The sequence below is a fragment of the Oryza sativa genome, chromosome 1, assembly GCF_034140825.1.
Source record: "Oryza sativa Japonica Group chromosome 1, ASM3414082v1".
NCBI lineage: Eukaryota > Viridiplantae > Streptophyta > Magnoliopsida > Poales > Poaceae > Oryza > Oryza sativa.
In genome coordinates this window covers 43,481,469-43,495,613 of record NC_089035.1, presented here as the reverse complement: position 1 = coordinate 43,495,613, position 14,145 = coordinate 43,481,469, and the positions used below count along the sequence as shown (strand labels likewise).

The window sequence follows — 14,145 nt, the reverse complement described above, 5'->3', positions numbered from 1 at the left end:
ACAAAACTGCTTTGTGTTGACCATAGCTAGAACATTTTTTTGTTCCAAGATCGGACCGAATAAATCACGTCTGAAACCAACAAATTATATCAAAAAACGCACGAATTTACACGAATATCATTGACTGATGATCGTGGTGAGAATTTCTTCAGAAAGCCGTTTTTTTCCGAAAATGAGAAATGTCTATCCAAGTTCCAACTGTGCCAAAAGGCCCAAGTTCATCCTAGTGGCTTTACATTGGGCCTAAGGTCCAATGAAGATTCTGTTGATGGGCCCATTGTGAGAGGCCCAGCCCATCTTGATGGCTCCACCTCCACCTGCCTTCTTCTTCCCCATTTCGTCGAGCACCTTGAGTAACCAAAAGCCCTAGAGAAACCCCAACTGAGAGAGAGATGGCGCCGCCGCCGCCGCCCACCGCCTTCTCCCGCCTCCGCCGCCTCTTCTCCACCGCCGCCGCCACCGCCACCGCCCCGACCCCGGAATCCGTCCTCTACTCCCTCCGCACCCTCTCCAAGGACCCCTCCGTCGCGCTCGCCTTCTTCCGCCGCTCCCAGGCCGGCGGCCACCCGCTGGGATCCGCCGCCTACAACCTCATGCTCCGCACCCTCGCCTCCCACCCCACCTCCGCGCACTCCCACTTCTGGCCCTTCCTCCGCGACATGAACGACGCCGGCCACTCCATCGACCAGGGCACCTACCTCGCCGCCCTCGCCTCCTTCAAGAAGGCCAGCCTCACCGCCGACTACGCCTCCCTCACCGCCCACTACGCCAAGGCCCAGGAGGACGCCAAGGGTGGGACCCCCACCTCCGCCGCCGCCGACGCCGTCCGTGCCCTCGAGGATGGCTCGGATTCGGATGCTAGCGCGGAGCTCGACGAGAAGCTGGAGGGCGTCGACCTGCCGCTAACGGAGACCGCCGTGGCCAGGGTGCTCCGGGAGGTGAGGGACCATCCGATCAAGGCTCTAGCCTTCTTCAGGTGGGCGGGGCGTCAGATTGGGTACAAGCACGGTTCGGTGTCTTACAATGCCATGGTGAGGGTGCTCGGGCGAGAGGAGTCCATGCGGGAGTTCTGGGACCTCATCCAAGAGATGAAGGCCGACGGGATTCATGTCGATATCGACACCTATGTGAAGCTCTCGAGGCAGTTCCAGAAGCGCCACATGCTCACGGAGGCCGTGGAGCTCTATGAGCTCATGATGGATGGTCCTTACAAGCCATCGAAGCAGGATGGTCCGGTGCTCATCAGGCGCATTGCTCTGGGGCCTTCGCCGGACCTTGAGCTGGTCTATCGTGTGGTTAGGAAGTTCGAGGCGGTGTGGGAGTTCAAGACTAAGGATGTTTTTGATGGCATCCATAGGGCGCTGACGAGTAATGGGAGGTTTGATGAGGCTGCCGAGATCGTGAAGAGGATGAAAGGCGAAGGTCATCAGCCAGACAATATTACGTATAGCCAACTGATCTTTGGGCTCTGCAAGGCAAACAGGTTTGATGAAGCTCGCAAAGCGCTTGATGAAATGGAGGCTGAAGGGTGTGTCCCCGACTTAAAGACTTGGACCATGTTGATCCAAGGTCACTGTGCGGCTGGGGAGGTGGAAAAGGCCCTGCAGTACTTCACGGAAATGGTTGAGAAGAATTTGGAGGCAGATGCGGCTTTGTTGGATGTAATGGTGAAAGGTCTCTGTAGCGATGATAAGATTGATGCGTCGTATGCTTTCTTTGTTGAGATGGTAGACAAGGCCAACTTGAGCCCTTGGCAAGGCACTTACAAGCATATAATTGGTGAATTGCTGAGGGTAAAGAAACTTGAGGAGGCTCTGGGTCTCCTGAGATCAATGAAAGCACGCAAGTTCCCACCTTTTGCAGACCCATTCCCTACTCACATCGCCAAGTACGGGACATTTGATGATGCAAGGCAGTTTCTCAAGGCCTTGACGGTGAATAACAAGTACCCATCACCCACTGCCTATCTGCATGTTTTCAAGTCATTTTTCACAGAGGGAAGATATTCAGAAGCTCAGGATTTACTGTATAAATGCCCTTTCCATATCCGCAAGCATCCTGATGTCACCGAGTTGTTTGAATCAATAAAAGTTGAAAGTGAGAGTGCGGCTTGATGAAGTGCAAGAAATTATTGGTGAGATTACGGCAAGCACCTACCTTTTTATACTCACTAGATGTTGTTTAGTAATCATGGTGTGATAGTTGCCACATCTAAAGGATATTTTTGCTGAATTAACTTTCCTGTGCCACACTTGTTTCTTTTACTGTTGACAGTATCATTGCAGCTACATAGATGGCCTTTCCTAAAGTTACCATTCAAATTAAAGCACATCTGCACATTTTTTTGGTGAACGTACATTGGAAATTCTTCCAGTAATACTACTATAGTACCAGTAATGTTGCCTGCACATATTAAGAGAGGTCGATACCACCGTTCCATGAGCAGAAAATACCAGAAAGAATATGTTATTTCTGTATTTGTTATTAGATGTCGTTATTCAAAAGAAAAGCCGGGACAAAAAGGTATGGCTTATATTTGACCAGTAATTGGCCACTTCTAGCCAAGTCTGGAGATTTTTTTTTTTTTTTTGGAAAAGCAGAATTTGAATCCTTGCCTCAACTATCGTTAGCGATAAAAACTCCATAGTTTGCTGCCAAACTATGCCATAATGCTATAGTCTTTTTTTCGAAGCTCTGCCTTTGTAGTAATACTTGATAATTGATAGATTATACTGCAGGATACAACACCAAATATCAAATGGTGTTATATCATTCCTTGGTGTTCAGTGATGACATCAATTAGCACCACATACACGATGAGTCGATGATGCTATATAATCCCTTATCAGAGGGAAAAACTCTTGACTTATGTCAGTGGCTATGTTATAATCACATTATTTCCTACTCACAAGCCTTTGGTTCCTACAACATGCTTGTGAAAGTTATTTTGTCAGCATAATTATTTTTCTAAGTTATATGCAGCTATGGTCTAGCATTAATTTGGGATTGCAATCGCACCTTTTTTTATTCCTTTTTGGGATAAAACACCTTGTTGATCGATTTTGCATTGTAACTTAAAGGAGAAATCAGGAACTTAATGGTCCATAGGTTTGCTTCCTCTTAGCTGGTTAGAGAAGATTAATATGTCAGGAAATCTATTTTCTTTTACATTAGGACGAACAAAGGTTCCTCAAAAGCGTCTGACTCCTTTGTTGTCTGATGTGCATCAATACCCACTTGTAGCCATGAGGGCTTGCGTGCTATGTTGTTCTTGACAGGGTTTGGCAAAAGTGGTTGACCTGGTTCTGTTCGCTGCTTTTAACTTTGTAACTTTTCAAATAGAAATATGTCGGAACGATAATAGTATAAATAAAATGCCCTCATATTCACAAAAAAAGGTATGCTGTACATCCTGCTGCAAACAATAGTAGTCTAGTTCCACATTGCAATATTAACAATTTAAAATATGGTCATGTTAACATAAAAGGTATCACATACATTTGTGCGGGCGTGCGGCAAATAATAGTACAGACACAATACTTTCTTATTCATATATTGCAAATAGCAATACCATAGTAGCACAACTTGGCGATAGCCATGGCTCTTTCAAGCAACATGTCTTATTCAAACCAGAGCCTATGTAGTGAAGACGCATAAGTGGAGAATACCATACTATTGGAACCGCATTTAAGAAGGTTGATACATGCTTGCGCTCTTCTGCAGTGCCCAAGCCCTGTGCTTGAGCTTGATGAAGTCTGAAGCTACTGAATCTACATCCTTGTTCTTGTCATCTTTCATCCTTTGGTCATGCACCAACTTCTCATTTGTTCCTATTGGTACTTCCTTCATAATATTGGCTTGGTTATCCTGAAATCTGACCTTTCTTTGGGCTTGGAAATAGAGGACCTGATTATGAGAGTGAGACATTGTTGCCTGGCTCCTTGTAAAGGTATTGAGGAAGTGTAGGAAGGGATGGAACTGGTTTGCGGAAGCTATGTTTTCTTGTCCTCTTTTATAGGCGAAGGAGGATGTGCATTTTTGGAGGATAAGCGAGAATCTTATTCCCTACCTCTGACAAATTTGAACGAATCTTATTTGTTTCATCTTGTTGTCTTTCTTCATTCAAATTTGTTAGGCAGCACACGACCTAACCGTCATCTCTTGCATAATTTGGCTACCTAGACTTTAACTAAAGCTAAGTTCCATGGGCAGTTTCTTCTTATCACTTGCAGTAGAAATCATTGAGTTGTTTTCTCCCTTTGACAATAATAATAGCTACCTTCAATCATGTGCTGACCTGGGACCAAGTGTGTGCAATGTTTTTCGTTTTCTGTTAAGTGTGACAATATTAAGAAATCCCAGGCATGTTATGTTTGTTAATTTCAGTGGAAATTAAGTGAACAATATTTTGTCCTTTCTTACCCACAGAAACTTTGATTCCTTTTTTTTTTTTACTGAACCACTGTGGGGAGGAGCCCCAAAGTATAACTTTGATTCATCTTACTAGACATTGTGTAATGTTGTGCCGCAGCATGAATAAAAACAGCTAGAAACTTTTTCTGAAATGTTACTTAGCGTTATTAGATGGTCACATGAATTTGAGGCAATGCTCTAAAGGTTTTGAAATATAATCTGAACAATTTTGGATCCATCTGTAGATGCTGCAAGTAGTATTCTGGTACATGTAACACGTTTCCACTAACTGAAAAGTTATCATCATGCATATGATACCCTGATATTTCTTTCTTTTGAAACGAACTATTCGATGCCTTTTCCCTTACTTGAAAAAAAAAACTATTGGTTGCTTTTCCTTGTCTTGGTCATCTTTTCACGTGCGTGGTTCAATAACCTGTTCTTTCGTTTATTTGCAGAGTTGCTCGAGCGATGGATTTTCAGCAGAGGCAGAGGGCAAAAACTGTGGCTGAATGTGATGGCAGCTTAGATTGGATGGATAGATTCCCAGCTGGGTCAGTTCAAGCACTCCATGCTTGACGGAGTTTGGCAAGACAAAGATTGGTAACAGAGAGCAGCGATATGATGATTATATGCTCAAGATATTTGGTCTTTGAAGATGCTCCTCGCACTCTGCCAACAATAATACATGCCGAATATTATCGCATAGGCATCTTCATGTACCGGCACATATCTTTCATGTACCAGCATCCCCATCAGTTTCGTCAACATTTCTTTCCAGGCACCGACTTTTATTACAGGTTGCTGCCTGCCTTCTTTTCTTCCCCACATCTCCTTTTGCAGTTTTGCTTAGCTACTGCCTGTTGGTTCGCTACCTCTGTCTGTCTGATTGCTGTGTCTTGGGTAATGCTGAAACAATTTCCATATATAATACATTACAGAAAATATTTGTTACAGCTTGTAAAATTCCTTACTTATCTAGCCTTCTATGACCTTAAAAAAAAATCCCGAATCAACTTTTATTTATTGGAAATGAAAGGAATAAAAAGTACGAATTTTTTTCATTTTTAGATTTTTTTTAAATATTTACAGAAATAATCTATCGGCCAAAAAAAATTACAAAAATAGACCCTGCCGCCCGCCTCTGGGGCGGCAAGCTGACGTGGCAAACGGGAGAGGGACGGGCGGTGACGGAGGGAGGGTTTTTTTGCAGGAAAGCCCTTGCCACCCTCTGGTGGGGCGGCAAGGGGCCCGAATGCAAAAAAAGCCAGTCGGGGCCGGCCATTTTGCAGGCGGCCCCTTGCCGCCCTCTTGCCGGGTGGCAGGCCTCGCTGCCTATAAAAGGCCTGCCGCCCAGCCCCCAGCCCTCATTCCTCCCCCCTCAAATCCAGTGAAAAAAAAAAGAAGAAAGGGGAGGAGAAGAGAAGAAGGGGCGAAGCCCTGTCGGATTCAGACGCCGATTTCAGGTAATATTCATAGATCCTATATGTGACTATTGAGTTAAATAGTGTGTATTTTTTAAAACTTTGTTTGAATAAATGCATTATATTTTTAGGGTTTTAGTTGTATTAATCTAGAAGTGCGTATTGTAGATATCGGTAACTACGTAGATCTGCTAGTTTGGAATCAATACATTACCGTTGCATTGGCATATACAAGAAGATATTACGTTGTAGATGTTTATTGCATGAAAGAGTAATATGATCTAGTTATTTCGTTGACAGATATGTCAAACAAACAAATATTCCAAGTTTACCATGGACCAGGAAACATCCGTTACGGGCCAATTGGGGTAGATCTGTCAGATTGTATTGTATCAGAAAGGGGAATTGATAGACCGGCTAAGAGGAGTGTACCTTCTATAAAAGGATGGTTAATGAGGGGCTTGAGAGTTGATCCACAGACAAGTGACATAACAATCAATGTTATAGTAAGTCGGGCAACTGAGGGTTTTTATTGGGAATTAATGCCAGTTCAAAACTCTCGAGTGTGGAGATGGTATGTGGAAAATGCATTGCAACGTGGGTGGCCTCTAGCTATGGTTCCGTTTGTTCACTCGAAGGATCCAGGTGTGCAGATGAACATGGATGATGGCGAGGGACCAAGTGCTGAAGTAAATGAGACTTCTGTGGAGGAGGTCAACACACGAGAGGACGGGGGCGTAGTAGCTCCAGTGGGCATTCAACCAGGTGGAGTGGCCGACGAGGGGAAGACTGTCGGTGCCATTGTGGATGAAATGGAGAGGGAGGATTCTGACAACGAGCGTGTAGAGGAAGGTGATTCGTCAGATGATGAGACGGATATTAATCCAGCAGAATGGGCTAGTGAGGATTTTTCTAGGCTGGTCGTCTCTAAAGAGGATAGTGTGAGATGGGAGTACAAAGAAAATGAGGTTATTTAGGGAGCGATTTATAGTAGAGCAGAAGATATGAAGGAGGCGGTAAAACATTTTGCAGTGTCACTTCATAGAAAGTTTTGGGTTGCCAAGTCCAACCGGTCGCAATATGAAGTTCGGTGTGTTAAGGAAAAAGATGGTTGTCCCTGGAGAGTGCACGCGTATAAGGGGAAATGGAAGGATTATTGGACAGTGTCAGTCGTTACCAAGCATACATGTTTTCTACCTGGTGTTTAGAAATACCACAGGAACATTACATGTGCATTTGTTGCATCTGAGATGTATGCGCATGTCATCGATAATCTCACATATGAACCAAGGTCAATAATCCGACACATCGAAGAGACATACAAGTATACTATTAGCTATGCCAAGGCTTAGAGGGCCAAACAGAAAATAATAGAGATGAGATTTGGAACTTACGAAGCCTCGTATGACAATTTGCCACGCCTGCTTGGTGTTATCGAGGAAAGAAACCCTGGGAGCTCTTACGAAGTGAAGAAATTCCCCTCAATTGAATATCCTGGCAAGAGTGTGCTACAAAGGGCGTTCTTAGCTCTACAAGCATGCAAGATGGCATTCGTGAACTGTCGTCCTGTTCTCTGCATTGATGGGACATTCTTGACAGGAAAGTATCGGGGCCAGATACTAACAGCAATAGGGGTAGATGGGAACAATCAGGTATTGCCCTTGGCATTTGCTTTTGTTGAGAGTGAGAATACCGACAGCTGGTACTGGTTCCTGAAATTGGTTAAAACAAAAGTTGTTGGTATGAGGCCAAATGTGTGCCTGATACATGATAGGCACGCTGGCATTCTGCGAGCGATAGAAGAGTTGCAGTTTGGGAGTATGGAACGAGGATACCCTGGTGTTTGGGAAGATGTACAGAGTAGGTGGTGCATGCGTCATATGGGAGCTAATTTCTTCAAGCAATTCAAGAACAAGGAGCTCATGAACATGTTCAAGAGGCTATGCAATCAGAACCAGGAGAAAAAATTCAATGAGCTTTGGAAGAGATTAGATGAATTGACAGCCAAATGCAGTGATCAGCGTGCAGCGGCTCCATCGACCGCCGTTGCTGACCCTCCTCAAGCTCTTGGACCTCTCCCAACGGATAGTCCAACATTGGTTAGAAGAACTGGATTGGAGATTTGGAAATTTTCTCAGTGGATTCTGCATGAACCAAAAGAGAAATAGGCCAAGGCGTATGACACAAGTGGTGCTAGATATGGAATAATGACAACAAATTTGGCAGAAGTTTACAACTGGGTGATGCGTGGTGTCCGTGGACTGCCACTAGTTGGCATAGTGGAGTTCATTTTACATGGGACATGCAGGTATTTTAGGGATCGGTTCCAGGCAGTTCTTCCCTCTATGCCGAACAACAGCATTTTGTTTGGAACTTTCATGCAGAAAAAGCTAGAGGAGTTGCGTAAAAAGGCCATGAAACATCGAGCTCTAGTGCAAGGTACCTAACAACACAGGTTTGAGATACTATGTCAAGATAAGGCAGGCAGGGGTATCTACCGCAAGAGAGTGAAGCAGGAGTGTGTTCTCAAAGCCGACGGCACATGTCATTGCTCTTGTGCAAAGCCGAAGCTGCTCCACAGGCCATGCACCCATGTCATTGCTGCCGCAGCGGAGTGTGGCATACCAGATACAGTATATGTGTCACAGTACTTCAGTAAGCAAGCAATATATCATACATGGAGCGGCGAGATTTATGGGTTCGGCATAGCTGGGGAGTTCACAGAGACTAACGATGAAGTACTCAATATTCCTGACCCATCGAAGCTCCGAGGCAAGGCTGGAAGGAGGAGGACTCGTTGCATCCGCAACGATATGGACGAGTCGGAGGCTGGCAGGGTGAAGCGTTGCAGCAAATGCGATGAACGTGGGCACACCTACAAGCATTGTCCTAAAGACAAGGAGAAACCAAGTGCGGCGGAGGTAGGACTATCAGGATCAGCAGCAGATGGAGCTCGCCCTACGGGTGAAGGCACTACCTCCACTCGACCACGTCCTAGGCGTCGTCGTGCCACGTCTGGCTACGTGGTGTAGTTCTTATGTTCTATGTTGGCATGTGGCTTTGCTTGTAATTTGTTTTGAACTTATCGATGTGTTTATGTTTCGTTGTGTAATGTCAGACTTCGGCATGTCATGTCTTTAGGTCTCGTGATGTAACGTCAGACTAAGGCACCTAGTGTCTTTAGGTATGCTGATGTAATGTCGGACTTCGACACGTAATGTTATGTTATGTTATGTTATGTTATCGAACTCTACATATATGTTAAATTGCACGTCATCGTTATGTACCCTTAGTAACGTTTGCTATATTTAAATAGCCTGTACTCTTGTTGTACATAATTATTCTCATGATTTTATTACTATTTCATAATTTTACAAGTTATCTTTTGTTTTACATTACTACTTTTTGAATTGTTCTAACACGAAACACTATATTTTTCAGAGATGGCACGTCAGGATACACCTTAGTTGTTGGACCCCGCGATAGATCACCGACACCGGTCTCACCTTACTGCGGTGCAGGGGGCTCAGCTTGGGATGTTCCGGGCACGGACGTGCGGTGAGCTACTTACGGTTCACGACTCCTTTGTCGAGAGGTACGAACAGTGTATTACTATAAATTAGTTGCGCTGTAATAATTTTTATAATGACATATTAATTTGTTATTGCAGGCTGTGTGAGGTCGGCCTCCTACCGATGTGTCGGCTGGTGGAGGCTGCCGCCGGCGACGCGGACCCGGCCAGACGATGGACTGTGGACCGGTCCCTCCTAGCAGCTTTGGTCGACCGATGGAGGCCAGAGACGCACACTTTTCACTTGCCGTGCTCACTTGCCGTGCGGTGAGGTAGCCCCTACCCTACAGGACGTATCGTACTTGTTGGGGCTACCGCTCACGAGAGACGCTGTTGGGCTAGTGACCACGGGTGTGGACTGGCAGGACGATCTGATGGCACGTTTCGCACTAGTACAGCGCGCACCGCATCTCCCGCTCGAGCCGTTGGCACACCACCGCAACACCGGACCTACGAAGAGGTGGCTGCTTCAGTTCACCGTGAGTGTTTTTGTACCGAAATGACAAGCGTACTACATATTTAGTCCACAGTTAAGGTGCCTAATATTTTATCGAACGCTTGCAGGTCGAGCAGCTACAGGCGGAGGCCGACGAGTACTCCTACAGCCACTGTTTGGAGGCGTACTTGCTCTGGCTTTTTGGCTGGGTGATGTTCTGTGGCGGTCACGGGCACGCGGTCGACAAGGGACTCGTGCACTACGCCAAGAGCATCGCCGACGCCGCGGTAGGCGAGGTGCCTCAGTGGAGCTGGGGTTCCGCGTTGTTGGCGGCTCTGTACCGTGGCCTTTGTGAGGCTTGCACGAAGACGGATCCCAGCACGACCTTTGGTGGGTGCCCTCTCTTTCTTTCTATCTGGGCAGCTGAGAGGATTGCGAGCGGCCGCCCTGAGGTGGACCAGCACGCATACGAGGAGTCACTGTACGCGGAGCGACCAGAGGTCGACTACCCTACGATGGGTACTCTGTGGTGCCGTCGTCAGGTACGTTGCATCGATCTTCTCGTATTGCAGCGCCGATGGGCTCACGTCCAGGTTAGGTGGTCGTATCTTGAGTTTTTTATGGAGTTCGACCGCCTTCTGCCGACTGACGTCGTGTGGGAGCCCTACAGTGCCGCGGCTACCCAGGCTCGTGCGCCGTTGGGTCTGTCCACACTCTGCACCAGGGACCAGACGTACTAGATGACTACGGTTCCGATGGTCTTCGACATCTGAGTTGAGCCTCACGCCCCTTTCCGCGTGATGTGGCAGTTCGGCTTCCGTCAGCCCTTTCCAGTACCGTTTCCGACGACCGTCCCAGCTGCTGTTCACCGGTAAGATCTTTCACTACGCTTTGAGTTGTTGCATTAAAATCTACCTGTCCACAATAATTTGTAACATCTGTCGATTCACACTAATATGACACATTAATTCGCAGGTACTCGCGCAAGGGTCAGCAGTCAGCTGGCGACTGGCCCGCCAAGTTGGCGACTTTTTTTGAGTACTGGTTGCTCGCAACCGAGGAGGTCATGGACCACGAGGGAGAGCCACACACTGAGGAGGCATACCAGGCCTACCTACGCTGGTACCAGCCACGCACCCATACTAGGGTCACCTTCGCTCCCTTGGAGCAGCAGCCCCACGTTGCGAGCACTAGAGACCTCTACGCCAGGCACCGCGACCAGGACATTGCTCGTGCTATGAGTACCCTGCATCGCACCATTCCTTTATGTTTTCATGTCTTTCTCTTCGTCAAATTTTACGAATATGTATGAACAAATTAACCATGCAGGTCGACGACATCAACCGGGTCGTCGTTGACGGTTCAACGACAATCCAACGTTTAGGCGCGGGGATTCCGGTACCCGTAGAGGAGCACTTGACGACGTACACGCGGATGGTGGAGTCGATGCGCTCGATTCTCCGAGTGCGCACGTCGAGTCAGGGTCCACCACTGGACCATGCTGGGACCTCGTCGGACCGCTTGGTGCCATCCACCTTGCTCTTCGACATCACTGACTTCGACTTCGCTTCAGGCTCAACAGATGACGTCATCGGCCCCTCACAGCTGGGAGGCGCACCGCCGGTGCAGACGCAGGACCAGGCGCAGGCCACTCCTCCGCCAGACACTCGTGCTACCCGTGCTGTGCCACCGGATCGTTTCATCTACTCCCAGGACCACGTGCGAGCACAGGCCCGGAGGACCAAGCGTGGTCGCGGCGCGGGGCAGGGCCAGTAGAGCAGTCTTCTTTTTGTTTATTTGCTTCACTTTCTAAAACTGTATGCTTGTGTAATGACTACGTTGTTGTTATATGTGCACGATACCTTTCGGCGCATGCACGATACCTTTCGGCGCATGCACGGCTACTTTCTGCCGCACCGATGCAGCCTCCTTTATTCGCGTGCGATACGAGTATTTGCCCGCCATTTGCCGCATACAACCAATGTAACTTTCGGCGCCGATCAGGCATGTAACTTTCGGCGCCAATCAAGCGTACCCACCATGCCCCACCACGTTCACATGTCAGGGATATCACTCGATTTTTTGCGCCTATATAAGTCGCCTTAACGAGTGAGGCCTCACAATCTTTCAGAACTCAGTCACATTCAGTACTCTCTTCCCCACTTGCTTCATTACAAATCCTACCGGCTTTCGTCAATGGCTAGACGTCGGGGTGTTGAGGATCTGAACTGGCGTAGCGATCCTTGTGTATACCTACTACCACCTTGGTGCCAGCGTCCTCTCTGCCTATGCGGTGATCGATGCCAACTAATGGCTTCGAGGAATCCTGATATTCGAGGAATGCGCTTTTTTAGGTGCCCTAACTATGACCGTGAGGTATTTTATTATCTGCACATGCTTATTCATTCCGTATGGGCAATCGCTTTATTCTTCGTAACACTACTCTATTCGGCAGACGCGCACTACGGCTTGCGCATAAATCGAGTGGGTCGATACAAAAAATCCCGTTCTCGACCTAAGCACTTGTTTACAAGAAGGTCGCTGGTATTTCGCATCCGAAAGTATTGAGCAATACTTACATAGAAAAGCGGCTTATGAACGATAATGTCGTGAACAACAGAGCGACTGTCGGGTGCTAACTACGGCACTCCCTCCATGGGAAGCCCGTCCAAGATGCAGGTGTGGTGATCGTTGTCAGGTTCTCCGTTCCATAAAGCCTACAACATTGGGTCGAAGGTTCTTTGTTTGTCCAAATATTCTTGACGACGATTTCATGGTAAGAATATTTTGATTACATGAATCCTTATTTTCTCACAACATTTACTAACTTTGCTCGCTTTACATCTATTCTTTCCTCCCAGGAACCACCAAGGAGATGTCAATACAGAGAATGGATAGACACCAGAAGGGTTCTAACTCCACCTAGCCGTGTTATGCAGCTTGAACTACCAGAGCAATACAGGGTTACTAAAGCGCGGTTTGAGAGAGGAGAGGGATCCTCACGTAGGGGTTAGCTATTATCGGACAACTTGACATATTGAAATTTCTACTGTCATGCTTCCTTGTCCCATTACTACATTGTCGTTGTGTTCAACTATTGCACTACCTCCCTCCTAGTTCGAATCTAATATCATCTATGTAACCGCAATGGAAATAGTTGTATCATGTTCAAATTGTACTACTATTTCTTCATGTTACATAATTCTCCTTGTTTAAGTCCATATAATGTTTCTACGACCGAGACTGCGATAGGCCTATATTAATTATCCGAGTACTAATACGTCAAATAAGGTACAAAATAATACCTCACTTAACATATGAAATTGCGAAACAACCAACTTCAATACATTTTTATAACAATAATAACAAGTTTTACCAATAAATACTTCTTTATTTATTATTAACATAACATAGAAAAATCTTTTGGCCATACCTTTTGCATATGGGTCCGGCGGCAAGGGACCCAGATGCAAAAAGTACGGCCGCAAGCTCTTTATGGGCGGCAAAAATTGCAATTAGCCCCTTGCCGCCCTCGGGGCTAATTGCAATTTTGGCCGACGGCGGCAGACGGCGCGGTCGACCCGCCGTCTGCCACGTCAGCTTGCCGCCCACCACTGGGGCGGCAGGGTATATTTTTGCAATTTTTTTTGGCCGATAGATTATTTCTGTAAATATTAAAAAAAATCTAAAAACGAAAAAAATTCTAAAAAGTACTACTCTACGTTCCCTTTGTTTTCACTGGTGTACTAGGCTGGCCCATTCGCGGCCCACCTCTTCTAACCATATACTACTACGTTTATTGTTCCTCCTCCCGACGCCGAACGCGATGAAGCGCCGCGTTGCAGGCTGCAGGAGACGTCAGCAGTGACTTATTACTACTACACACTGTGGTTGGTACCTGGTAAAAGAACTCTACTGTACGTACTAATCGCTGTCGAACTATAGTAAGAAGGAAGAGCTACTTAATTGCTATACACATTCGTTTAGTTCTAGACTTTAATTATCTGTATGTATAATATATATATCTATCTTGACGATGCATTATTTGTTAATTTATTATTTCAGGTAAAAAACTACTAGGGCTTCATTCCGGCCGTGAGGAAGGCTATTAGGTAATTAAGCGGTTTGAGATGGAACACGTCAGTCGATGGATCAGACAGCGACGTGCTGCTCTTGCTTGATAATGATCGAGTGGCGTTGTTTGCTTGCTTGCTAGCTTTGCTTAACTGACTGCCTGGTGAATGGCGATGAATCTATTCGCATCACTCGTTCGTCAATTTCAGCTGCTGCTATCTTTCAAA

At 46.5% G+C, this 14,145-nt stretch overlaps 2 protein-coding genes across 2 annotated transcripts; both read left to right on the top strand.

The window, feature by feature from the left end:
• The first annotated feature begins 355 nt into the window (after positions 1-355).
• Positions 356-5,379, top strand: LOC4323841 (pentatricopeptide repeat-containing protein At3g48250, chloroplastic). Its single transcript, XM_015785177.3, has 2 exons — positions 356-2,134; positions 4,872-5,379. Exon 1 carries the CDS (start codon positions 393-395, stop codon positions 2,112-2,114), a length of 1,722 nt encoding a protein of 573 aa, XP_015640663.1. The 5' UTR covers positions 356-392; the 3' UTR covers positions 2,115-2,134; positions 4,872-5,379.
• A 3,906-nt stretch (positions 5,380-9,285) lies between these two features.
• Positions 9,286-12,657, top strand: LOC136356316 (protein MAIN-LIKE 2-like). The gene is made up of 5 exons (XM_066310059.1): positions 9,286-9,432; positions 9,508-9,887; positions 9,973-10,386; positions 10,515-10,715; positions 10,820-12,657. Exons 2-4 carry the CDS (start codon positions 9,783-9,785, stop codon positions 10,620-10,622), a joined length of 627 nt encoding a protein of 208 aa, XP_066166156.1. The 5' UTR covers positions 9,286-9,432; positions 9,508-9,782; the 3' UTR covers positions 10,623-10,715; positions 10,820-12,657.
• The last annotated feature ends 1,488 nt before the right edge of the window (positions 12,658-14,145 follow it).

Bases quoted from the DNA above. Each gene is read 5' to 3' on its own strand.
- LOC4323841 (XM_015785177.3), top strand. From the start codon at position 393: ATGGCGCCGCCGCCGCCGCCCACCGCCTTCTCCCGCCTCCGCCGCCTC.
- LOC136356316 (XM_066310059.1), top strand. From the start codon at position 9,783: ATGGCACGTTTCGCACTAGTACAGCGCGCACCGCATCTCCCGCTCGAG. The intron at 9,888-9,972 runs GTGAGTGTTTTT...GAACGCTTGCAG, and splicing joins GGTGGCTGCTTCAGTTCACC to GTCGAGCAGCTACAGGCGGA. The intron at 10,387-10,514 runs GTACGTTGCATC...GGAGCCCTACAG, and splicing joins CTCTGTGGTGCCGTCGTCAG to TGCCGCGGCTACCCAGGCTC.